The sequence below is a fragment of the Astyanax mexicanus genome, chromosome 5, assembly GCF_023375975.1.
Source record: "Astyanax mexicanus isolate ESR-SI-001 chromosome 5, AstMex3_surface, whole genome shotgun sequence".
Lineage (NCBI taxonomy): Eukaryota > Metazoa > Chordata > Actinopteri > Characiformes > Acestrorhamphidae > Astyanax > Astyanax mexicanus.
Genome location: NC_064412.1, coordinates 26,495,341 through 26,521,285, shown reverse-complemented (window position 1 = coordinate 26,521,285; position 25,945 = coordinate 26,495,341). Strand labels below are relative to the sequence as shown.

Here is a 25,945-nt window from a genome sequence, read left to right as displayed (position 1 = left end):
GTTTACGCTTCAGTGTTTATACTATGTTTTAGTGTTTAAACTATGCTTCAGTGTTCATAGTGTTTGAGTTCATTGCCTTCAAGTTAATTTATCTGTTTATTTACCCACTTGGAGAAGCTATGAAGCTATGAAGCTCTCCATTCAAGTGGTCCAAAACAGGTTGTAAATTAAATTATTTTTGATGACCTCTTGGCTGTTTTGCAACTGTGTTAGCATAGGAATTATTACTGTCAAGAACAGAATTAAAACACCTAATTTTGATTGTGTGTTTCATTCCTTTGTCTAATCAAGGCTCCAAGCCTGGCTAAGATTCAACCCCACCGGAACAGAGCCAGAATCGGCCCAGATCTTTTGCAAGCTGAGCAGCTAGCCGCGCAGCCCACTTACCAGCCCAGGAGGACCACTTTAGATATTCAAAATGAGCTACAGGTTTGGCTCCAACAAATGAGCTAATCTAAGACTGAAAGCTATCTAACTTACAAATACATCAAAACAAGAGGTAAGGTTAGGCTAGTCCTTATGATTATTATATTATTATTTATAATCTCTATCACTCAATAAGCTTTCTAACAATCTCTTCCAGAGCTATTATCTATCTATCATTTAGCACACAGCCGCTTAACAATTTGACTCTCCTGTTGTTGGTCAAAGGCCAGCTTACTTGTGTTTTCTATGTTATATTGTTTAGTTGGTCCCGAGTTTTCAAATGTGGTTCAGCAAGCTAGTATTTATAATTTAACTTCTCAGAATGTATTAATTTTTAGCTAGGTGTCTGAAAAGGGTAAGAAAGGGTCTGAAAGGGTAAAAAATATATATAAAAACATGCCCCTGCTAATGATGCTAAGTATTGACCAATTTGTTTTAATATGTAACCCTTCTGGTTCACCTTAACTCAAGCTAAATTTGTGATTACCAAAATATTTGTGGTGTGTTATAAATGCAGAAAAAAAGGATTTTTTTCATGGGTCATGGCAAAAAAGACACATTAGTCATGTGGTCTGGATCAGTAGTTTAGTGTAGTTTTGCTTAATGGGGGGCATTTTTTTTCTAATGTTCTCAAAAGCTCAGCAGTTGCTATGAAATAATGTCAATCAGACATCACAAATTTCACTACAATGACCGTAATTTCATGCTCCATCTCCTCAATGATATTCTCTACCAACAGGGGGAGCCATTGGACCACACACTCCAAGTTTCAAGTTTGTCATTTGCACATCATGTCAAGACATACGTGCATTAAAATGCTTGGGGTAATTAATTTACAGTAATAAAACAGTGCATAATAACAACAATAATAAAAAAAATCCAATACAATTAACATTATAAGAGAGTAATTGTGCAACCATACAAAACATGCTAAAATGTAACCATAAACCAGAGCATAAGTATTAAACTGTAGTGTAAGGTATAGAGGTCTAATATTACAAAGTATTATAAAGTATTACAACTAGCATTATAAATGTTAGTGTAAATGTGTAACAGACATTGTAAAAATGTAACATTATGTTTAACCTAATTATAAAAAGAGTAACTAATATAGTTTACAGTGTGTCAGCATTTCTATATAAGGGCTTTTAAATGGTCTTTTTTCTGGCTATAAATTGAAGGTTGTCACTGTTTGTGTGTGTGTGTGTTTGTGTGTTTGTGTGTGTGTGTGTGTGTGTGTGTGTGTGTGTGTGTGTGTGTGTGTGTGTGGATTTACGGTAAGTACATCATGCAAATTAGTGCCGGCATGAGGAAGTAAAACAATAATGTCCTCTTCATTACAGCATAGTCAGAGAGAATAACACACACACACACACACACACGCACACGCGCGCACATACACACACACACACACACACACACACACACACAAAAGTGCCCTTCATTCAGTAAATGTGGAAAAGCACAGACTGGGTAACAGGTGTAATGACTCTGAGGCCTGTAAAAATGTTCAAGTTCAGTTTTTTACCACAGAGGGACGCTGTTTCCTCCTTTCATGTCTTTCAAAGTTTCTACCATGAATAAATTAACCACACATACATAACTTTATTAATGTTTAACATACTTTAAAAGTACAACAGTATTGAACTCATCCCTTAATGTAAATACAAAATAAATGAATGTTTTTTTGTAGTATTTAACAGAATGGACCATGTCATCTCAACCATAAAATGATCAGGGTATGTCATCAGATATTAAGGCAAACATTCTAGGTTTAACAGTACCATCTCTTGACAAAAGAGCTTCATCCAGTGTTCCACACCCTCAGGCAAGAACACAGACTGATGCAGCTTTAAAATCATTCAGAAAAAACTCCATGACTAGAGACAGAGTAAAACATGAGCAATACTGGCAATGCAATTAATAGATGGGGACAGGTAATTCTTTATCAGTCACACAGTGAAAAATATTTTTTGTTCAAGTCAAGAAGTTTTATTGTCAATACTGCACAGGACATGTACAGGAAATAAAAAGGGATAAAATTGCATTACTCTCCTTCCCAAAGTTACAACAAGTACAGCAATATAAAAAATATAAATATAAAAGAATGAGAGACAAATATAGTGGTTTATTATTAATTTCAACATCAACATTTAAGTGCTTGTATACATACTTAGTGGACCACTTGAAGCTGGGTTATCAAGGCTATGAGTGTTTAAGATTAGGTAAAGAAAGGTTAAAGTAAAGTAAAGTGATCTAGACTAGTGACAGCTGATGCAGTCATGATTTAATATGCTAAAGTGAACCCCAGCACAAATCATCAGCAATAACAGAAATATACAACATTTGTTTGCCTCTATATTGACTCAATTTAGCTATGAATGTGATTATATGTTGCTATGGCAATTCATCTTGTGTTTATTCAATAGGTTTCTCAACCTGGCAACTTGTATGAGCTTCGCATCTGGGGAAAAGGGAGCGGGGCAGACAACTCTTTACAGTGTTTTGAAAAAGGACGTTGCCATTTTGCATGCATGCTGTTGTTTAATACATATGGATCCTTTAACAGTACTGAACAGAATTATTATTTTTTTAACAGTGTTTAAAGTGTATTTTAACACTAACTGTATTACACATGGTTTACTACTTGCTTTAACAGTAGTAGATTGAGAGCAAGTGAAAATAAAATTTACATTTTACTGTACCTAGTAATCAACTGTTCTTAAAATGTTAATGTTTTTAAAGTCATTTTAGTGTTGGTAATTGTGCTGTTCCTACATGATAAAAGTGTAACTGGTGCAGATACATACTCCAGCCCACTCTACACCCCCTAGTGTGTATCCATCCTGCAGAGCACGGTGCTCTCTCTGCACTCTTCAATTCATAAAAATAACACCAACACCCGACAACAGCTTCCGCTAGAGTGTGTGTGTGTGTGTTTGGGGGGGATGCTCCTCCCTGCTGTGTGTGTATGTGTGTCCTTTCATGCACCTTCCCTAAACTCACTTCCTTCTTGACGCAGTACTCAGTGTGTGAAGTCTCTGTAAGTCCCTGAATTGTATGGTGGCACAATAATGGAAACACTGTTGACCGAACACTGGACATGAAGTGAGATACAACATCTTCACCTTTTGAGACATGGGGAGAGAGTTTTAGAGAAGCAGGTAAGTGTGTGTGAGTGTGCGTGCGCATGTGAGTGTTACGTTTGTCAGTAAAACTGATGCAGAATGACATGAACCCTTAGTTCATAATAAAATACATACCGTACTCACACCACAAAAGTCATGGCACATTCATGGCACAGTCATGGCACATTAAATATGTTACATTTTATTTTCTTTAATCTAAAAAAAATCAGTAAATAAGTAGAATGATGTGTCTTAAATTTGGATAAATTGTCACATTTCATGTATTTTAATCCTTTTATTTTTATTCTCTAATTAATTAATTCATTTCTACACTGTGGATGTAATTATATGCTCTTGATGTTCTTAGTGTACAACTCATTTCCACTCTGTCGGGACGTTATTAAGTACTAAGCCACTTCAGATACTTGTTACTGTATCCATTATTAGCCAATCTATGCCATTATTGATGCCATATTTTCTATAGTTCTCATTATATTATGTTAATATTTTGTTTATTATGCAGCTTTCTACTAATATAAGATCATATTTGCTTGTGATTGTCGTTTCTTTACCCTGGGTTACTTCAATACATGAATTCCCCTCTGGGATTAATAAAGTAATAGGATGTATTACAATAGTGCAAAGACAACAGACAATACATGATACAGGGTGCGTAGACAACAAAATACAAAAGTTAATACATGCAATAAATAGAAATGGGTACATGAGTGCGTAGTATTAGGGTGCAAACTAAGTTAACACACTATTAATAAAATGTTAAAACTGATGTGTTGTGTGTGTAAATGGATAAATGCAGGAAATACAGGTGTATTTAAAAGGTAGACCAGACTGGTGTTGTAAATGACCCCCTTGTTTCAACACTCTTCATGTCTATTTTCAAAGAGGAGCACTTTGTACTTCTTGTAATTCTCTGTATATTGTCGTCCTCCTTTGCATGTTCTTCAGTGGTCAGGAAGACCACAGAACAACCGCAGAACAGAGTAATTCTTAGCATTGCAGTGACACTGAGTTTTTAAACACTGTGTCCTCTCACTGTCTACCCCATTACGCAGTCCTACCCTTCTAGATGTGATGTCAGAGACAGAAGATCTTAATCTGTAGCTGCACAGTTTGTGTTGGCCATTCTCTTGAGTAGACCTTCAATAGTGGTCACAGGATGCTGCCCATAGGAAGCTTTTGGCTGGATTTGTTTGGGCTGGGGGACAATTTTCAGCTCAGCAGTGACACTGAGGTGTTTAAAAACACAAGCAGCACTTCTGTGTCTGATCCATGTGTAACAGCACAACACCATGTCAGTGTCACTGCAGTGCTGAGAAGAATGACCCACCACCCATATAACAGCAGCTCTGTGGTGGTTGTTTTTGGGGCTCTGACCATTGAAGATCAGGGTGAAAGAACGAAAATAAAATACAAAAACAAAAATAAGGCTACATTCTGTAAGTATAGAATTACAACGTCTGAGAAATAAAAATGCTTTTTGTAAAAATGAATCCATTTCACTTAAATCTGTTGGCTTACCAGCACAGACACATTTTCAATCTTAAAATAGACTTTGTTGTTAATTATTTTCTTCACTGAGACAAAGTTTTAATCATCTGTCTGATGGTTTGAGGTGTTGAGGTTATGGCAAAGAACTTTAAGGAAGGCCTCCTTCTTCATATTTCAATGTATCAGTAGTTTCACAGGTGGAAAAACTGTCAAAAAGCATGATGCTCCCACCACCATGCTTAACAGGTGGTACAGCGTTCTTGGACATTTTTGTTTCAACTGACCACAAAACTTTTCACCTGATAATTGCTTTGTCATTGTGGGTTGGGAGATTAGCTGATCTTTGTGGACAGCAGCATCTCAGTCCATGGTATTTTACTACTCGTTAAGCTGTGGACAGTGACACTAGTGTTCTGGCAACTTCCAGTTTATGGCAGGTCTGTGCCTTGGTGGTTCTGAAAAAAGGGTTCTTTGACTGCTTTGTTTGCATTGTGAGATACAGGCATTTGTTTAAAATCGCACACATGGCTGTTAATGTTGGCAGTAAAAAAATATATTATTTTTAATAGATGTATATGTTTTGGATACGTTTGATAATTGAGGCAGTAGGCAGATATTACTACAAGTGCAACTGCTTTGGAATAAATAAATAAATAAATTATTAAATAGATCTGATGTTGGATCATTCTATCTGACAGAGAGGGTCAGTGACTTCACTACAGGGGAGATGAGCAAGTGGGTGTAAGGGCAACCGAAGAAAATGACAGTCTAATGGGTGCCCTGGTGTGTGTGTTTGTGGTTTCTGCATTTTTACACTTCATGCAAGGCCCTGACGTGTTCTGTGTGTTGATTTCTCAGAAAAAACACCGCCACATCCTCACACATACACACACACACTGTGGAGGATGCCTTGCCACTTTCTAAAATGTGACTATATGTTCCTGCAGTGGTTCAGAGATGATATTGCATCAGTGTGCTCATGCTTTAGAAAGTACAATTTGAAGACCCCTTTTCTGGTTGTTTGTTTTCCTCTTCTCAATGTGCAAATGAATAAGTACATGTAGTGGCGTTAACATGAAAAAACTGGCCTACCAGCTAGGCCTGTCACAATAATTACAATATCAAATTAATCGTACAATAAATTAAGATGACCTCAAACATTTTTGATAATTGTGATATCGTCTATTGTGTTTTTTTGTATGTTTGTTTACATATATAACAGTGAACAGTATTTTAGCCAGTCATGCTTCAATAACTGTGACTCCATACACACAGTGTGGACTAAAGTAGATGAAGAAATAAGTATATTATTCGCAAACAAATTATAATAAATGATTATTTAAATTTTTGCATCCCCAGCTCCCAAGCTAATCCCAAAACTATAGAAGAAAACAGTTCGACAGCTCCACAGTTCAGTCCTGGCAGGGCACTCTAGCCACACGTAACAAAATGTACTGCATCGATTAGTGCCAATAGTTTGGTGTTTATCGGTTTCAGCGTCCTGTTCTATTGACAAGCTGTGTTTATGCATTTGCACATTGGTGTCAGCAATGGGTACAAGTTATATGCAATACAATATATACAATATATTTATATATACAGCTCTGGAAAAAAATAGGAGACCACTTCAGTTTCTGAATCAGTTTCTCTGATTTTGCTATTTATAGGCATGTGTTTGAGTAAAATGAACATTTCTGTTTTATGCAGCAAGCTAAGGACAACATTTCTCCCAAATTCCAAATTTAAATATTGTCATTTAGAGCATTTATTTACAGAAAATGAGAAATGGCTGAAATGTCAAAAAGATGCAGAGCTGTCAGACCTCAAATAATGCAAAGAAAACAAGTTCATATTCATAAAGTTCTTAGAGTTCAGAAATCAGTATTTGGTGGAATAACCCTTATGCATCTTGGCATGTTCTCCTCCACCAGTCTTATACACTCCTTTTGGATAACTTTATGCCACTCCTGGTGCAAAAATTCAAGCAGTTCAGTTTGGTTTGATGACTTGTGATCATCCATCTTCCTCTTAATTATATTCCAGTGGTTTTAAATTAGGTAAAATTAAAGAAACTCACAATTTTAAATAGTCTCTTACTTTTTTCCAGAGCTGTATATATACTGGTATGCAAGACAACTCAAGTTATAAGCCAGCCTATGCTGTTTTTGAATATCTAGACAGCGTTTATTCATGATGGTGTGTGGTGTTGTTTCAGCAGAGATGTAAACACAATGTTAAACAGACTGAAGCTTGTGTTTGGAGTACAGTTACAGTGTGTTGGGTTTGACACAGTGAAACTGATGATGATCTACTGCGGTTAGAATGAGTTCACGTTTAAATCCACACATCATGTCCACTCCTCTGGAACTGCAGCTTCCACTGAAACCATTTCACTTGCAAATGTGCTTCATAACAGCCCTGCTATAGAAGTTGGAGGGCAGAGAGTCAGACTATATTGCTACAGACCAGCAAGATAATAATACATGCTTTCATTCATCATTCTTAACAGCAGGAGTACTTTGTTATTGAACTTTAGGGTGCTTTTACATTTAACTTGTTCGAACTAAAACAGCAGGAGTTAGACCAAAAGAGATGGTCTCAGTCTGGATCATCTTTTTGTTTGTCTGCAGTGTGAACACATTGTTTTAGATGGTTAATACATTTCGGCCAATTACAGGAAATTAATCCAGCCTATCACAAACCTTTAAACAACAGAAGAAGAAAAAGAATGGGTGTTCTTTCAAAATCGCACCCCCTTTGTTTGCACATGCACCACACAGAAGTCTGGGCACAAACGCTTATGCTGACTCTTCCTGTATCTACTGTAACTGTAGATTAATCCTTATTTATAAACACAAATAAAAGGAATCAGAGAGGAATTTGTCATGGAAGACAAATCCAGTGTAGGTGATGACAGCAGAATTATTAAACTGCTTAATAAACTGCAGTGTGAAATCAAAACAAACCAGACCAAATGTATACAACGTATACAGCCTGAAGTCAATATGGACATTTATAATAACAACAAACCTAATCACAGTACATGCGTTATAAGTATTAGCACACAATGTTAATACTTCCCATTGATATAAAGTCTAAGATAGCTATGCAATTAATATTTTAATTTTAATATGCAACTGATGCTAGACTTGCATTTATTTTACTGTGTGCAGTCAGTGTGAACATGCACCAGTATAAACACCAATATAAACACATATCCAACCAGTATTGTTCCACTACACTGCCAATAGCAGGGCTGCAGAAATAGGCTAGCTAACTACAGGCCTAATTACAGCAATAATGTTAGTAAACAGTGTTAGCAGTGGTTATTTATCCTGATCTTATCTACAGTAGGTAACTAGAATTAGTCACATCAGGTTGAGCTGAAATGAGGTAACACATGAAATAACACCAGATAGGAAGGAGTCGTGGTCAGACTGAGATAAATAACCCAAAGGTCCGCAAAGCTAAAGTTCCCCTCTGGTCCTCCGGTACAGCTTCTGCTTTTCCCCTGTGACTCATTCTGACATCCCACTCACAGGGACAGATGCTTCAGCTGGGGAAGTTAGAGTTATTTTTATTATTTATTTATTTTGTTCTCTGGATGCTTCTGCTGTTAAGATCATATGAGTTTACATGCATTTATTTATTATTTTATGTTTAGCTTTTATTCGTTTGACAGACTGTTTGATCTATATATAAAATACAAAATAGTGTCAGTGTTTCTTTAGCCTCAAATTTCCATTGATTTACGAATGGAAAATTATAATTCTGTTGAAAATTACACATTCAAAAAGCTATTACTGGACTGCTTGCACAGTGGTAGAATATACACAATAAAAAAAGTTACATTACAGGAAACCTGTCAAATACATCACTTGTCTTTTTTATCAAAACAAACATTTTATTTTCCATATGTTCTGCAAATTTTGAAAATTGTGACTAAGTGCATACTTATTTACATATTTCCATGTTTAATTATTTTTACAAGCTGAAACTAAATCACTAGATTATCATTATTTTTGCATGTATAGTAGAGTGTGTAAACAGCAACAAGGGGAACTAAAAATCAGAATTAAGAGCTTGGTTGCAACTTGCATGGAGCGGTAAAGGCCAGAGAGGGTAAAGGAGAAGGAGGTATAATACAGTACAGTAACAGCACATAAAAATGTATGGAGGCTGTACTTTAGCTGGTTAACTTGTGCCTGTTTTCGTTATTGCTGTAAATCTTATCTTGTGTTCATCATATACAAACCGCATGTGTGTGTCTGTTTGTGTGTGTGTACATGAATGCTGATAAGGGCAGAATTATCCTTCAGTAAAAGTGTTGAGTTGAATTAGCACATGCAAATAAATATGTACAGAAACAAACAGGCATAAACATTCACACATTTGCTAAATGTGACTTAAAAAGACTGCACACTTCTCTTCCTGTTTGTGCAGTCGCTTTTGTCAGCTTCATTGCTTTTATCCTCTGCTTCTTTGCAATCACACACACACACACACACACACCAAACTCATTTGAACAAAAATATAGGAAAAAAAACAGCCAGCATTGTCATTTTTTTTTACCAAATGCAGCATGACATGCTAAATGAAGTGGTCTCACAACACAACGCTTTCATACAATTATCTAAAAGCTGAAGTAGTATAACATCATAAACTGGTAAGTGCCACAATTAGTTGAATATAACGGATCTAAAGTGCTAAACTAACAAAAATCTCTTAAAAATAATGGTATTGCAGACAAAACACTCAGTTTTCTAGATGCTAAATAAACATAATTAGTAACTCAGTATTATAATCTTGTATCTTATTGTAAGCTGGTTTAGAAACTTGCTGAATGTGTTTATATGCTTTGGAGTGCGTTGATGATGCTTTTTGAGAGCTTCAGATGTTGCATCACTTAGAGCTGATGTGCCAGTTACTGTTTTTGCGGCTTGATCATCTACAACAGCAGAGTTTCACTTTAAATCAGTTTCAAATGCTAAACTTTACCTACATGATCAGTGTCTTCTCTTAACCTAAACATTTAGCGCATTGCGAATGCAGTCAGTTAGCCAAGGCATGTTTGGTGTTTGAAGTTTCTCCTTTAGTTTTAGCACTGTAGCTACAAAGCTAATGTAGCAAACAACTTAACTGGAATTAGCCTGGCGCTAACATGCCTAAATCATCATACACACTTTCCTTAAACTCTATAGGGGTGTTCAGTAATATCTTATAGACACTGTTTATGTGGTGTCTGACATTACATGAGACAGTTATCTACAGCATGGTCTGAAATTTGCAGCACAGCTAAATCAGCAATATCTTGTAGCCTGAATTTCATCCGTACTTTTGTTTGTGGTTTGAGGTGAGTGTGTGTTTTGTTTCGTGGTTTGAAGCATGTGTGTGTCAATTTAGGCTATTGATGTTTTATGTTTGCATGATGCTAACTAGTGGGGCTTAATGCTGCATTTTATTTACCACAGATGTTGGAACTTGGAATTATGTCAAACCTGAGTTGACTGCATTCCAGTTAAACATTCAGACTGGGGTAAACTAATTCTAAACATGTTCAAAAAAGACTAAAAGGGTTTACTGCAACTGGTTTGATTTTTATTTACAAACATTTATGGCAAATCCAGTCAAAATATTTCCTTATTTTTATGTCCCATGTTAGCATTGTTAGCAATTCCAATTGATAACACATTATAATATGGTATTTTGAAAGTCTAAACACCATGTAAACATGCTAACCATTTGACAATACTTTGTGTATTAACTGACCCATTGAGACACAGACGAAGGGCTAATAAACTGTATAATAATAATACTTTTACTACTGTTTTTGGTGCGGCCATCTTGGATTGATTTCAGTTTTGGGGAGGCTCTCTCATCTCTCGCTCAGAACTAGGAAGTTGTGATAGTTCAAATGGAACGCCACATTCCATTGCTTGTTAGCTACATTAGCATTGTATTTAGATTGAGGTCAAAACTGTACACATTTGCACAAGTAATTTGTGGGAAAAAAACACTTTCTTCTTTACTTTTCAGCCAAGGAGGCAAATTTGTGCCTGTTTGTGCTGGCATGCAGTTTACACCATGCTAATTGTTGGGGTGTCTGCTTATTTGTAAGCTATATTATCCCTAAAGTAAACTAAAAAAAAAACAACTAAAAACTAAAATAAAAAAGTAAGTAAGTACAAATTTATTTAGACTGCATTTGTAGACATACTGGTTGCACCATGATGACTGGTGGACAATAGCTTCCCGTTAAATTTTTTTGCTAAATTTACAAATTTGTGCTCAGATGCATTAGCATTGTAGCTAGAAAAGCAGAAAACTAATTACGTTTGCAGGCCTGCAGTTTCCCCGATGCTGGTGATTTGAAGCACATTTGGACCTACCAATATTTGAATGATGCACACTGCATTTCTTTCACCACTTGACTTAGTCACTTTAGATTTAGCAACAAGTAAAACAGAGTTGCATGAGGCTGCAGATTTCTGTTAAAGAAGTATCTACAAGTTCCTGTTGCACAGCGATGACTCCGGTTCAACATAATTTGGTCGAAATGTTCACCTCAGCACTGCTTCATGTGTTGATAACATGGTGCTATGCTGGAAGTAAACAGCTGTCAGTTCCTGTGTTGCATGTTTTTTTTTTATCTTTTTTTTTAATCAAGCACAATCAGATCAGTGTCTTACCATTAAAATATTAAAGCTTCTTACTTTTTTATTTTCTTACTTTTCTTTTTTTTGTGTGAATATGTATTTTGTATACAATTGTATAAATTGTATGTATGGTGACATAATCTTATTAGTGGTGTATACATTTAGCTAATGGAACATGGAGAATATTGTATAAAACTGTATATATTTGCTGATATGCAGTTGGTACAGTGTTTATCAGTGGGGTATACATTAGCTAATGGAATAGGGAGAACATTATACAAATTGTGTATAATTGTGTATAATTGTGTAGTTGTTGACATGCCTTTTGCACAATGCTTATCAATGGGATATACAGTTAGCTAGTGGAACAGGGAGAATGAAAAATTATATATATTTGCTGACATGCCATTTACACAATGTTAATTGACAGGTGAGATATACACAAAAAAAATATGAACAAAAAAATATAAGGAAAAACAGTCAGCATTGTAATTTTTGCCAAATGCAGCATAACATGCTAAATAAAGTGGTCTCACAACAAAACACTTTCATACAGTAGTATAATATAAATTGGTAAGTGCCAAAATTTGTTGAATATAATAATCATAAAATGCTAAACTAGCAGGGAGAATTAAAGGGAGAATATTGTATAAAATTGTATAAATTTGCTGACATGCCATTTACACAATGCTATAATTGATTGGTAAGATATACAGTACGTATGGGAAAAACATTAAATGCAGCAAATCTGCTCTAATGCATTTCCAGTCTGTAAAGCTTTCATTTGTAAAGTTATGATTTAACAGGAACAGTTCAAGGCCAAACAGTAAGCAGGCTAAGAACAATGCACAAAAAACAGAAGAATACTTCCATGCCAAAAAAGCCAGACTGGATTTCTATCAAAATTACGAGTAGCACAGAGGACTGGAGCTGATTCTGACCTTTCATTAACGCGGTCACTCCATCAGACCGCCATATATGTGCCTGACCTTATTAGTGGTAATTATCTGAATATCCTTACTGGCACGACTTCATAACGTGTAATGCTTTGACCTGTGGTGAAAGAAAGGTTCACACTCGAATCAGTAGAGGCCAAAAGGGAAGTAACCTACTTCCTCATTTCCTGTCCTGACAGAAGTTGGCAGCTATGGTCACCTGCAGTAGTGAACATGGGCCAGACGATCGATCTGTTGCAGCGCACTGTACCTGTTCAGCCAGGGCCATTCAGAAGAAAAGGGGAACTGTACTATATTGTTTGACTGCTGTTATTTCCGAAAACTCTCAGCCGGCCTGCCGCTCATTGTTATGGTGGGGTAAATGAGGCCATTACCTTTTACTGTAACATATAGTAGGAATTTCACATTTCATCTTTTTATTCTGCTTGTATTCGCACACACATACAATTACCTATTATATAACCATTGTTATTTTATATGAGGGCACTTCCCACACAGCAGACAATTCTGGGTCAAATAGAGTCCCTTTAAGGCTCTTGTGGATCATGAGTGAGTTATGTGTTAAGTGTATTATGGTCTGAAACTTGCTTACTTGCATATATAAGGTTTGAACTGACAACTCTTATATTATATGAAGTTTTATCCAGTTGATCTATGTAGTATCTACTATGAATGATCTTGATTCTATTATGAATTTTAAAGTATCCACTCATAACTATTCTGCATCGATTGTGAATTACTTAGTGCTAATCAATAATTATTTAAAATGAATTTATTATTGAATTTTTGAGAAATGTTTTTTTAACTGTTATTCCTCTAGTGAAATAAATTGAGATTTATTTGTTTTTAACGGCGGTTGTCGGCACTTTCACTTCCCATAAACACACAAAACATTCAAAACTGCATCTCAAGTACTATACTTAGTGCAACATGTTTAAGAAATAAATGCTGTTAATGCAGTTAGCTGCAGGACCACAGGTCAAGAGGTTAAGCTCATGCAGGCCCATTCATTCAGTCAGCTGTATCCAGACGCCTTACTGTTACTGTACACGTCCAGCCTCTTTACAGTGGGATCCCCCCACTCTGTGACCCTCCATGAGAATCTCCTCTTCTTTTCCTTCTCTCTCTCCTCCAGCGGTCCGATCGCGTTTCCACCGGCCCCCCAAACAGGAAGCTCCTGTGAGGAAGCAGGTGCTGCTGTATTGTTGCTGTATTCTCTGTGCGATCGGGTTTGCTGATAGACTCCCACACTCTCGGGCTCATTGTGTGGAGATTCTGATTGATAGAGTATGATATTGTCCTGTATGACTTCTGGCCAGGACCACCCGCGACCTCTAATCACACAGTCATAAAGCCACTGTATATTATCCCTTTAAAATCTCCACATGGGTCCACATATAGATCAGTACTTCAACTCCTCACTCCTGCAGTGCTACAGTACAGAACTACAGTACTTTCATATAAGTATCATAGTATTTACTTAATAATTCATAATAGATATTAAATAATACATATTAGATACTGAAATATTCATAGTGGATTAGGGGTTGCAAAGACTAATCAACTAGTTGACTGGTCAACCAGGACATCCACCAGTTGCTGCAGTAAGGAGCTTTTAACTAGTTGCGAAGAGAAAAACAGTAGCAAGGATGCTAGTTGCGAAGAGAAAAACAGTAGCAAGGATGCTAGTTGCGAAGAGAAAAACAGTAGCAAGGATGCAGGCAGCTGATCTAAAAACCACAGCACATTAAAACAAATTCTACAATGCATAATTAACTCAAAATCAAGCACAGAGTGCTAACCACTAACACTTGTGGTAGCAAAACGGAAAATTACAGAAATAACAAAGCAAGCTAGCATCACAGAACTTTTAAAACATCCACTTATGAACTAAAGAAGATGACAAATCACGAATTTCCGTGTCAGCTTTTCAAAGATATTTATCCTCTTTCTGCTGTCTCTGCTGCAAATAAAAAATAGCAAGTGGTCAACTTTTTTAATAACCAGTCAGTTAGTGAAACGTATGGGTCATGCAACCCCTTGTGAAAGAAAAGTGTATTTAAATATATATTTTTAAAAGTATACTTAACATGGAAAAGTACATACTTTTTACAATTAAAATATGTACTTAAATACATACCAAATGTACTATTTTGGAACAACTTAAGGCAACTTAAGTATTTTTTAATTGCAATTAAACTTTGTTTAAACACAACATAAAAGCATTAATTTGCACTTTAAGTGCTTTTTCATACAACTTCTGCGAACTTAAGTAGATTTAATACACTTGAAGTATATTGTAAATGTACTACTTTTGCGTATTGATGCACATATTGTGTACACCTTAATTCTTCTGCAAAAAAACCCCACAAAAAGTGCACTTTAAGCTGTATTTAATGCCACTATATATTTTTTATATCTACAAAAAATACTTTAAAGCATATTGCTTAAAAATACATTTTATGGAAATACAGAAAAAAAGTTTATTTATTGCGTATTTTCATAAAGTATATTAAATGCACTTTTAGTATTCTTTACCTAATCTGAACATATTTTAAATGCTCTTAAGTATACTTCCTTTTTACAAGGGACTCCTATAAAATATAGTGTATAGTGGACACAGAGTGTTCATAAAGATTATACAAGATGAGCTGCATACTAAACTTACTATACTACAAACTAATTCACGGTGCGGTGGCGAAGTGGGTAGCGGTGTTGCCTCACAGCAAGACGGCCTGGGTTTATTTCCCAGCTGGGGTAATTGGGTATTGGTTGAAATTGCCCTCTAGGTGTGTGTGTGTGTGTGTGTGTGTGAGTGATTGTGTGTGTCTGTGTCCATCTGCCCTGCGATGGATTGGCGGCCTGTCCAGGGTGTATATTGCCTTCCGCCCAATGCCTTCTGCCGAATTCAGCACCCCCGCCAGGAAAAGCACTCCCTCTCTGAGTGTATTTCTAAGTAAAGTTAAAGTAAAGTCCCTCATGAGAGAGGGTGCAGGTGACATATTTTTCATTATTTCAGCATAGCTTAGAAAAGCATCTTGGGTATTTTCATTTTCTATAAAAAGTTAAAGCCAAGAAGACGTACGTGCGCGATCCCGAGAGGAGGTGGATTTCTTGGTGGGGGTGCTGAATTCGGCACAACACCGGCTGGAATAGGCTCCAGCCCCACCCCAACGACCCTGACGCATAAAGCAGGTATAGACAATGGGTGGATGGTATCATTCCAAAAATTAGGTGCCTGTAAGAAGTTTACATGTTGCAGTTTTTTTTACTTTATACTATATTCCTATAATAACTGTGTATTTAGTGTTTAGATCACAGTCTGTGTGTTCCTGAAAGGTGTTGATTTCTTTTCTTGATAACCGTGTGTGGCCTTTACCTCATAAAGGTTTAGCTCATTGTGGATGTAAATATGAAAACTATCTGATATGAAAGCTACATTTCTTTGGGATTTCCCCCAGTATGCTGCTGATGTCAGTCGATTAATGTTAGCGCCTCAATTTTTATCTCTAATCACCCACACACTGATCACACAGTAATTACACACTGATGATCTAACTCCGCTCCCTCTTTTAAAGGGACTTTTCAGAGCTGCAGGGCTGTGGAGGGGCAGGAAATGGTTGCTAGGTTTCTAATCTGATAGTTTATGGTGAGATTAAAACAAACTCTGAGGTCACACTAATGTGAGTATCTCTGCATGCTTGGGAGCTTTTTCCTCACTGACATAAAGACTGTCCGCTCACTCTGACTAAACACGGTAGTTAAGTTCAGCTCAGAAGCTCAGAAACGAAACCTGCACCAACGCTTTTACAGCAACAACAATGGTCAGCTCAGCAGAGCTCACTGACTTCACTCGAACAGGAGCACCCAAATGTGTCATTTCAGGACCAACACTTAGATGCATCATGTCTCACCACACCCAGTTATTTTGTCAAGTGAAAAAAAATTAAAGTCAGATGCTGAGATAACAGAATAGAGCAAGCAGGTCTGCACTGTGAGCACACGGGATTGGAAAATCAAATAAAAAAGGCAATAATACTTATTAGTTCAGTAAAATTTAATTAATTCATATTTGGTTAAATGTTACCTATTCTATTGATATTTACTCTGATATAACTTCTGATTCAATTATCATTGGCCAATAATTTTTTTTTTTTTTTTTAAATACCATCTAATTAGTGCTGTGCAATATGACGATAAATATTTACTATTACTCACCTTCTTGCGTACCTACCCTTTCTACAGTAATTTCATCAATTATCCATGCAAATATATAAAGTAGGCTACGATGAAATGTATTGGCGTGGTCACTTTGCATAAACTTGGTTTAAATAAGTGATAATAAAGTAATCTTTACAAAAAAGCTTCATAATGTGGTTTTGCAACATGACGCTGCTTTACGTTATTTGACGGACACTTTAAAAAAAAAAAATTTAGTTTATTTTAATAACTCAATTTAAATACCTGTATAATTTTGAAAAAAATTGCTACTGCATCTACCTCATCTGTTTTACTTGATACATATATTGCTGCACTAAAAGGTAGTAATTCTCATTTGTGAATGTTTGGTTTAATGTCTCTTTGAAATAAAGTTGGAAAAAAAGTAAGCAATGATATTATTTTGTCATATTTTTCGAAGAATGACTGAAAACATACTCAAATGTGGTATATCATGATATATATCGTTACCGTGGTATTAAAAAAATCCATATCGTGATATATGATTTTTCCCATATCGCCCAGCACTTCATCTAATTAATAACTTTAACAATCATTTTACTAATTACAAAGAATTGCAGTGCAGCACACTGTAAACTGCAAATGCTCTCATTACTTTAAACTGAAATATGAACACAATAGAAAAACACCTCTCCTCACATCTGTAAACAGACACACACAACTTTAGTCTCTCACCACTTCTCTCTAAACTAAACTAGATCTACCCCTCATTTGGTAATTAAGTGTGGTTTAGAATGCGGTGTGACTTTCTTTAGTCTATAAACATAAACATACACTTCTTCACTGAGCTGAACAGGCAAATGTGTTAAGAGTATTCAGTATAGATTGTAGGCTTTAAAAATACTTATGTAGAAGTTAAAGTAAAAGTGTAAAATTTCTGGTTTCAAAACAACTTAAAGTATAAAAGTAAACGTAATTTAAGGGGGAAAATGCCATTACAGACAAAAGCTTTAACAAAACACATTATTCCCCAAAACACATTTTTCTAAAAGCCATAATGATTATAATGTTATATTAAAATGTTAATGCTGAAAAATTTGAGATGCACTAGGGTTCCTGTTTCAGCTGTATATATGCCCATTAAAAAATAATGAATTTAAGTATAATGCAGATGTATTAAAGAACTACTGTTGGGACATTTCTCTTGAGTTCTGTTGAGTCTCTGCCAACTTCTAGTTTTGGGAGTTCTCGTAAATCTCTGCCAAGGATCATCTTCGTACAAGGCTACATACGTCTGCTGTGTTCTTGCTAGAGTGTGGCGTGACGTATGTAGATGTGATGGATAGAGTATAAACCAATAGGGTGACAGAATGGTAGATATTTATAGTTCAACCACAATCAGATTCTCTCTATGTGGATGGAGAGATTTATCTGGATAGGATTTTTTTGAACAATGAGAAGTCAGAATAAAAACAAGCTGAAATGAAATTGTGTGATAATTTGAGAAGTAGAAATAAAAAGTTGTCTGATAAAGAATTACTCCAGTAAAGTGTGGATAACCAATTTTTTTTTACTTTAGAAAGGTAATTGATTGAGGGAATAACCAAAACCGCTTTCACCTCAGTCTCTGCACTCCAGCACTATAAGGTGGGACGATATGAGGATGGTAATATAGTTCCAATTTTAGCATAAATGCTTTAATAAATAGCTACTGTTTATGAAGGTTTTTGAGAGTCTTTGTTAAACAAAGGAATGAAGATTGTTACTGTAAGCCCTGTGCTTGTTAGCAGTGCTAGCTTAGCTTCTTCTGCGGCAACCTAAACAACAAAGCACGTCAGAGGTTATGGTTGGTGTTGTGTGTTGTAAGTTGTTCACATTTTTAGCTAGAGACAATATTCCCCAACTTTAATTTATTATTATTTTTATAATGGAAATACTCATTTCAATCAGGAAATACAAAGTCAAATTGAGATGAGATGAGATGACTTACTGTTCTGTACGCATCATCTTCTTTGGAAAGTTGTTGGCGGGATGACATAAATTTTACATGGATACAACAATGCTATTTTTTGATTGGTTGTTGGGTAGCTACATTTCTCAACATAGTGACTGGTGTGGCAAGCTTCTTCTGAACTGCTCTTCATCCACAGTTTAAAAATAGCAGTGTTACTTGGTGGATGTTGTTCTAGTCAATTCTGTGTGTGAGAGATACAAAGTGTGGCTTGTGAGGGTGTCATTTGCTTGAAATGCATGTGTCTCACACTTTGCTTCATGTTAGTAGAAAACGGGTTACTGTGTGATTATTTTGTTTATTAACCTGCTAAACCTGCACTATTAAGATTAGTATACAGTGTTTACTTCATAGTATTAGTCTGTAGTATGCAATTCAGACGCAGCCTGAGTTCATCTTAGGTGGCTAATAATGGTCTAAACACAAGGCTAGAGTAGGTGGGGCCTCATATTGGCCTTTATGACCTGCAACGTATTGGCCGTCTGCCTGCCAACACTACTGGAAGGAACTAATATATCACTGAAATGATGCTGGATGCTTCCATCAGAGCCCACAATAAAGTTCAGTGTGTGTGTTATCCAGATCAGGCTGACCGCTTATTTGCATTTACTGTCGTCCTGTGTGGACATTCAGTTAAAAACACAAACATACGCACACGCACGCAGTGCTGAGGAGAGTCATGGGTTACTTGTCACGCAATTAATGGTCAATTTGACGACATGTGGATATCTACAGAGTGTCAACAGAGAGGGAGGGAGGTATGCACACTGTGCTTTCGGTGCTTTGTCTCAGCTGTTTGCTTTTTAAACACAACAACAGCTTTGCTTCATGTGGCTCGGAGCAGCAGTGATCCAAAATCACTTCACTTTCACTTCCTTTAACTTCAGACCCTCACTACAACACTGTTCCTCCAGAGGATCTCTGAGCAAATCAGCTGGTAAACTAGCACTCTGCACAGCGATTCACATTTGTTATTAAAGAAAAACCACATTGGTCACCTGACACTTTGAATAAACTGAACACAAACCTTACAGCACATAATTTTGAGCTGTATTTTCCGCACTGTTATAATGTTTAATTCGCTCTGTAATATACTGTAATATACAAAATGTTTCTTTACTTCTTTGATCTGTCTGTACTATTTTATCATACAATGCAAATACAGACTTTAGCACGTTTACTCAGTGAGGCTGTGTATTGCCAAGAACTTGGCTATATAATACATATCACAAAAAGGGGGTTACGAGTCAATATAACATAATGTATTGCAGTACTTTAAGTAAGATAACTAAAAGGTTATTTTTATGCAATCAGAGCAGTGGATCTAACGATTCCACTAGAGGGCAGGGTTTAAACACAACACAATATTAACATACAAACTAATCATTAAAATCTATGCTGTGTTTTTAAAGAAAATAAAAGATTCCCTTTAAATTGCTGCCCAGTAGTTAAAATTTAAGGTAAAGTTTCTGTATCAGTCTTACAAATTTCAAAGCTGAAATCCTAGAACCAGTGATATTGGAACATTTCTGTGAGGAGGATTTGATTGCATTCAGCCCAAAGAGTGAGAGCAGGGTCATGTACTGATATTGATTAATTAGTTCTCACATTACAACTTATCCCAAAGATAAAGGATGGTACTCTATCACCACTCCGGAGAACCCCAGAGCCCAATCCTGGGGTGCTTTATACCCATCTAGGAGCACAGTGATCTTAGGGTCACGTGATCACAGCTGTTCCAAAGCATCCTAATCTGTTAGTCAGATATACAGCTTTGTTGGAACACCTGTGTCAGACACCTTGAGCCAGTTGTACTTACTCAGTAGCAGGGTGTCAAGATATTTTTGGTAGTATCTGGAGATCATGTGCCCATAAATAAAACATATTACATCAACACACACAAAAACACCGTAAACATGCATGTTTTTGTTGCTTTCAATCCGTCAGCTCTTCCTCCCTGTCGCAACCTCAAAAAAAGTGGAAGCACTGGTGTTGACGTGTGAAAGGATGTGCTCACATCCTCTTATAAAAGAGAAGGATTTCAGCTGGGTAATACGCATGATTCCCCAGAGGCTACTGCACCAGCCGGTGTCCCTTCGTTCACTCTGGAGGACTGTTGGCCTGCGTCATCAAAACTCATCCACGCGACCTTCCTATACATCCACTCTGACCGCCGTCCACATCATTCGCTACAAAGAAGCTCAGCGTTCCACAGGACAAACATTCTTTAATAAAACTAAACCACACCACTTCCAGAGCACCTGTTCTGCAATCTGAGACTTTCCAAACCACATAGCCATGGTCAGACTGAGGGGACGGTTCCCCAAACTCAAATGCTATGAATCAGTTTGTTAAATAATACCTCTTTTATGTTTATTTTGGTTCCTGTAGCTGGTATGCACATTTTAGGCTGGCCTATTATCTGTAAACCTCAGCAGAACTCCAGATTTTTCACACCAGGTTATGTTTTCCCATCCAGTATTAGAGAGCCTGTGACCACTGCAGCCTCAGCCTTGTGTTCTTGGCTGACAAAATTGTAACTCAGTGTAGTCTTCTGCTGTTGTAGCCCACTGTCTGCAAGCCAAGATGTGTAGTTCATTCTTTTTTAGTTCACTACAGTTGCTCAGATAAGTGGTTATCTGAGTTACTGTAATATTTTTTGGTCACCCCAAAACTATCTTGTTGACCTCTCTCATCCACAAGGGGTTTCTTCCAGCAAAAGTGCTGCTTGCTGGATTTCTTTTAATTACATCATCCTGTGTAAACTGTATTTGTGCTGTTTTGTTTGGTACTTTTGTGCTGAAAATAAGGTCAGCAGTTTCAGGGTCATGCCATGCTCAAAATCATGTTTTCCCTATTGTGATGGTTGTTATCAACTTTACCTGAAGCTGCTGACCCATAATTGCAGGATTTGTTTTGTTTGTCTGATTAGGTCATTGTATGAGATGTGGTATGTATGTGACTGTAATTTATATATCTATGAATGAAATCTTGAAAAAGATTTACATTCATATAAATGATAAGTCATCACTGGTTAAATGTAGGGTAAAACATTAGGTATGTCCAAATGAAGACGTACATACATGTGCAGTTAGGATGGTCACAAGGTGGGGGAGTGACTGGGTGTGGAAGCTCACTGATTGGAACTGACACAATCTAAAAAAACACGCTCACCATTTGAGCAATGTGTTGAGTTGTAATGAAAGGGAAAGCAAGCAACCTAAATGAACAGTCTGCAAAATGTTCCTGAAAAAAGTCAAAAACATCACTTACTTGACTGACTGCTCTCAGATATGAGACCTGGAATTGGAGCTGCAGTGGGCTAGAACACTGTGCTGTTGTGTTTAGCCTGTTTACTAGGTAGCTTATGGAAGCCTTGCTGTGTATCAAGTGCCAGTAGACAGCAAGGTCAGCTGACTTCACACTACATTATTGTCAATAACAGTTAGTCATGTCAGTCAGTGGCAGCTGCACTAAGACAAACTAGCTGAGAAAAGTTTGAGCTACAGAACCAACATGGCATATGCAAAACAAACCTTCTAATTTTAGCTTTTTGTCTGTCCAAAAACAGTCGCGCTACCCGAGTTATTTTTGTCTAAACACATATAGATGGGGTTTCAGTCAGCCAGACTTAAGCATATTTTCTATGGTGAACAGAATGTTATTCTAATGCTAATGCTAAGCAATTTCTCTCCTTATTCACAGCAGTTAAGCATTTGTATTATCAGATTTTCTTATGAATTATTGATTTAAAAGTAAGCACAGTGTTCACTCAGTCTGTTACCCAAAAGGCAAACTTGGTAGTGTATCATTTTTCAGTTTTAAAGTAACACAGGAAGAGATGGAATGCTCTTTTGTGCTTTTTATGCTCTTTTTTGCTAGTTCTTTTTTTTTGGTAATACTACACCACTACACCAAGTGTTCTGAGTACAGGCCAACCATGTTAAACATACTACAACCCAACTATTTAAAGGTTTAATTTCTCCCCACACATACAACATTGTCACAACATTGTCTACTTTCTTAAACTACCTCTTCGACAAAGTTCCAAAGTTCCATTCATGTTATTTTATCTACTATCTTAAAAAAGACACAACATACAAATGCAACTAAAAAAATTAATATAATTGAAAAGGTACTTCAGTTCAAAATGTGAAACTCATATTATATAGGTGTATTACACACAGATTTTTTTATATATTTTAAGCATTTATTTATTTTATTGTTGAATATTATGGCTGACAGCAAATGAAAAATCAAAAGTCAGTGTCTCAGAAATAAATTTAAAAAATAGAATATAATTGAAAAGTGACTTTATTTCAGGAATTCTGTTTAAAATGTAAAATTCCTATTATATAGCTGTATTGCACACACAATGTTATCTATTTCAAACATTTATTTCTTTTATTTTGATTAAAATTCCAAAAATCAGTGTCTCAGAAAATGACAATATTAAAGACCAATTGGTAATTTTGTCAGTGTGGGCAGTGTGCCAAGTCCTACTGGAAAATTAAATCTGCATCTCCACAGAAAATGTCAGCAGAGGGAAGCAAGAAGTGCTGTAAGATTTCCAGGAAAACACTCCACTTATTTTGGACTTGATATAACACAATGGACCAGACCATTTTAATTGATTAAATGACTGCAAAGCGCTAGACACAGCTCACAAGAGAGTTTTCTTTGAATAGGGGTGAATGGAGCTAAATGGCTAAAAAAATAAAAAATAAAAAAAAACAATCCTTTTATTTTGAAAGGTGGAATGATGTATTTTCGCTAAAACAAACAAATATTACCTACCTGTATGTTTTAGGTTTTAGGCAGTAAAGACCTTACCATTGCTGCTCACTGCTTTAACTATGAATTTGCTTAAATGCTCCATAGGAACCCGTTCATTTTGCACTTACTCGGGAGCGCCCTCTAGTGTCTGACAAACCTGGAGCACAGTAACTTCAGTAGTCTCCTGGCGTATCAGCCGGCCGCCATATTGGAGGAGTCAACCATGCGCAAAAAGTGCTTTTATTAGTACTGAGGAAGGTGTGTAATACAACTATAATAATTACAACTCCACCAATTTTTCCGCGATTTTCGCACGGTTTGGTTTGTTACAAAAGGCAGAGGTGTATTTATATATATATATATATATATATATATATATATATATATATATATATATATATATATATATATATATATATATATGTACATGTATGTATATATAAATATATAATTAATTAAATTATACACTTATTAATATGCCATACCATATGCCTGTCTTTGTTATAGAGCATAATACAAAGTATTTCAGCATGAAAGCACGTATTTGTAATGTGTGACAGCGTCCTGTATCATAACTACATCTCTGCCGTTTGTAACAAACTAAAGCGTGTGAAAATAGGGTAAAAATTTGTGATTATTATAGGTGTATTAAACACCTTCCTCAGTACAAATAAATGCACTGGGGTCGCGTAGGTGACTCCTCCAATATGGCGGCGGGCTGCGGCGTCTATGTATACATGTCTATGGTAGAAGCCCTCTGGTCCAGGCCTCCAGAGGACGTCGTCAGCAGGTAGTTTACTTGCAAAGATCTACAAATCATAGGAACCTAACTACCCTGATCCTGTCAGACGATCATTTGTAGATCATTCAATTTGTTTCAAGGCGTTAACAATGCACCCGGTCAATTGTGTTTACCGGTGTGTGGAAGTGTTGAGGTCGCAGTTGAAACAAAAAGCAAATTTAGCTAACTATAACTATAAAACTATAAAACCCTATTTTATCAAACTCTTTGTTTTAACAGGAGAGCTGTGGTGAATTATGATGTCCAGCTGTTTAATGATAACTTTGGTAACCTAGACATGTATTGTTTTTTTTTACTGGTTTCACAAACCCTGGTTTCAGTAAGTAGGTAGCTTTATGTTTGCATCAACTCTGAGGGTCATTTAAAGTGGACACGTGATGAACATCTGTCATGGGGTCGAAGGACGGAGAGCAGCTACAGATGTTGGGTGAGTGACCGCTGAATTTAGAAGAGATGTAGGAGATATTTAATTAAATAACCATTGCATGATTAAAGATTGTTGTTTATTTGGTCACTGCATTGGTTACATTTGAAGATGTACATTGTGTGACCACTAGATTGGTTAGGGTGGAATGAGACACTGATTTACAGTGAAGTTGCATGCCCACTTTAGTAAAGTGCCTGTTGGTTGAGTGAGCACTTTATTGGTGAATATTTTAGGTGAGATTCCACTTCATTAGTAAAGATGTTGGATGAGTGGGCACTTCATTAGTGAACAAGTTGGGTGAGAGTCCACTTGGAGTGAACACTGCATTTGTAAAGATGTTTAAGTGACTTCTGCATTGTGATATTTTCACTGTCCAATGGAAAAACAAGTATCTCCATTGTTGTCGATTTTTAGATTCTACATAACTTAAATACACACAAACTGTCCCTTACACTCTCTCAACATTTTTTGATGAATGGACTAATAGAAAGTCTACTAAATTACCTAAAATAATATCTTTTTACACTGACTTCCATTAAAGGTTATGTAGGTATTATCTCTCCTGTAAAGTTGCTGTCTTGGAGGTACATTTTTTTCATTGGACAGCGACGAGGAACATGTTCAGTAAGTGACCACTAAATTAGGAACAGGTTCAGTGAGTGACCACTCAAATAGTGAATTTATTGGATGAGTGGACACTAGGGCTGCAGCGATGATTACTTAAAATTGTCGACTACACATTGCATGTCGACTAATTGTTATTTGTAACTGTACTACATTACTCAAAGTTCTGGGGACAGAAGTGCAATGGTAGATGGGTAAATGTCTCACAGGTTAAACTCAACTTAGTATGTTTCTCCAAAAGTACCCAAACACAACAGATTAACTATTTACTTACTAGATAATCATTACTTTCCATGTCTAAACAACATCTAGACATTTAAATGCCTTTTAAATCTCATGATCAGCTGTTTATATCGTTTTTAGATAATAATCAGTTGCAGCCCTAGTGGACACTCCAACAATATACATGATGTGTGAGGGGCCTCTGCATAAGTGAATATCTTTGGTCAGT

The 25,945-nt window shown here is 36.3% G+C and overlaps 1 protein-coding gene and 1 long non-coding RNA gene across 3 annotated transcripts in view; both read left to right on the top strand.

The window, feature by feature from the left end:
• The first annotated feature begins 295 nt into the window (after positions 1–295).
• LOC125802250 (uncharacterized) lies at positions 296–1,535 on the top strand. Its single transcript, XR_007439277.1, has 2 exons — positions 296–499; positions 1,166–1,535. It is a non-coding gene; the product is annotated as an uncharacterized LOC125802250 (long non-coding RNA).
• A 1,883-nt stretch (positions 1,536–3,418) lies between these two features.
• The window catches only part of pik3r5 (phosphoinositide-3-kinase, regulatory subunit 5), a 39,019-nt gene continuing 16,492 nt past the window's right edge, over positions 3,419–25,945 (top strand). The window contains exon 1 of one of the 2 annotated variants that reach the window (XM_007257141.3): positions 3,419–3,590. Coding sequence is in view for 1 of the 2 variants with exons in the window: in XM_022675201.2 (XP_022530922.2) it covers positions 24,834–24,870 (37 nt within the window). In the remaining variant the exon portion in view is untranslated. Of the gene's footprint in view, positions 3,591–24,607; positions 24,871–25,945 lie in introns of those variants that run through there. The other variant, XM_022675201.2, reaches the window with a different exon arrangement.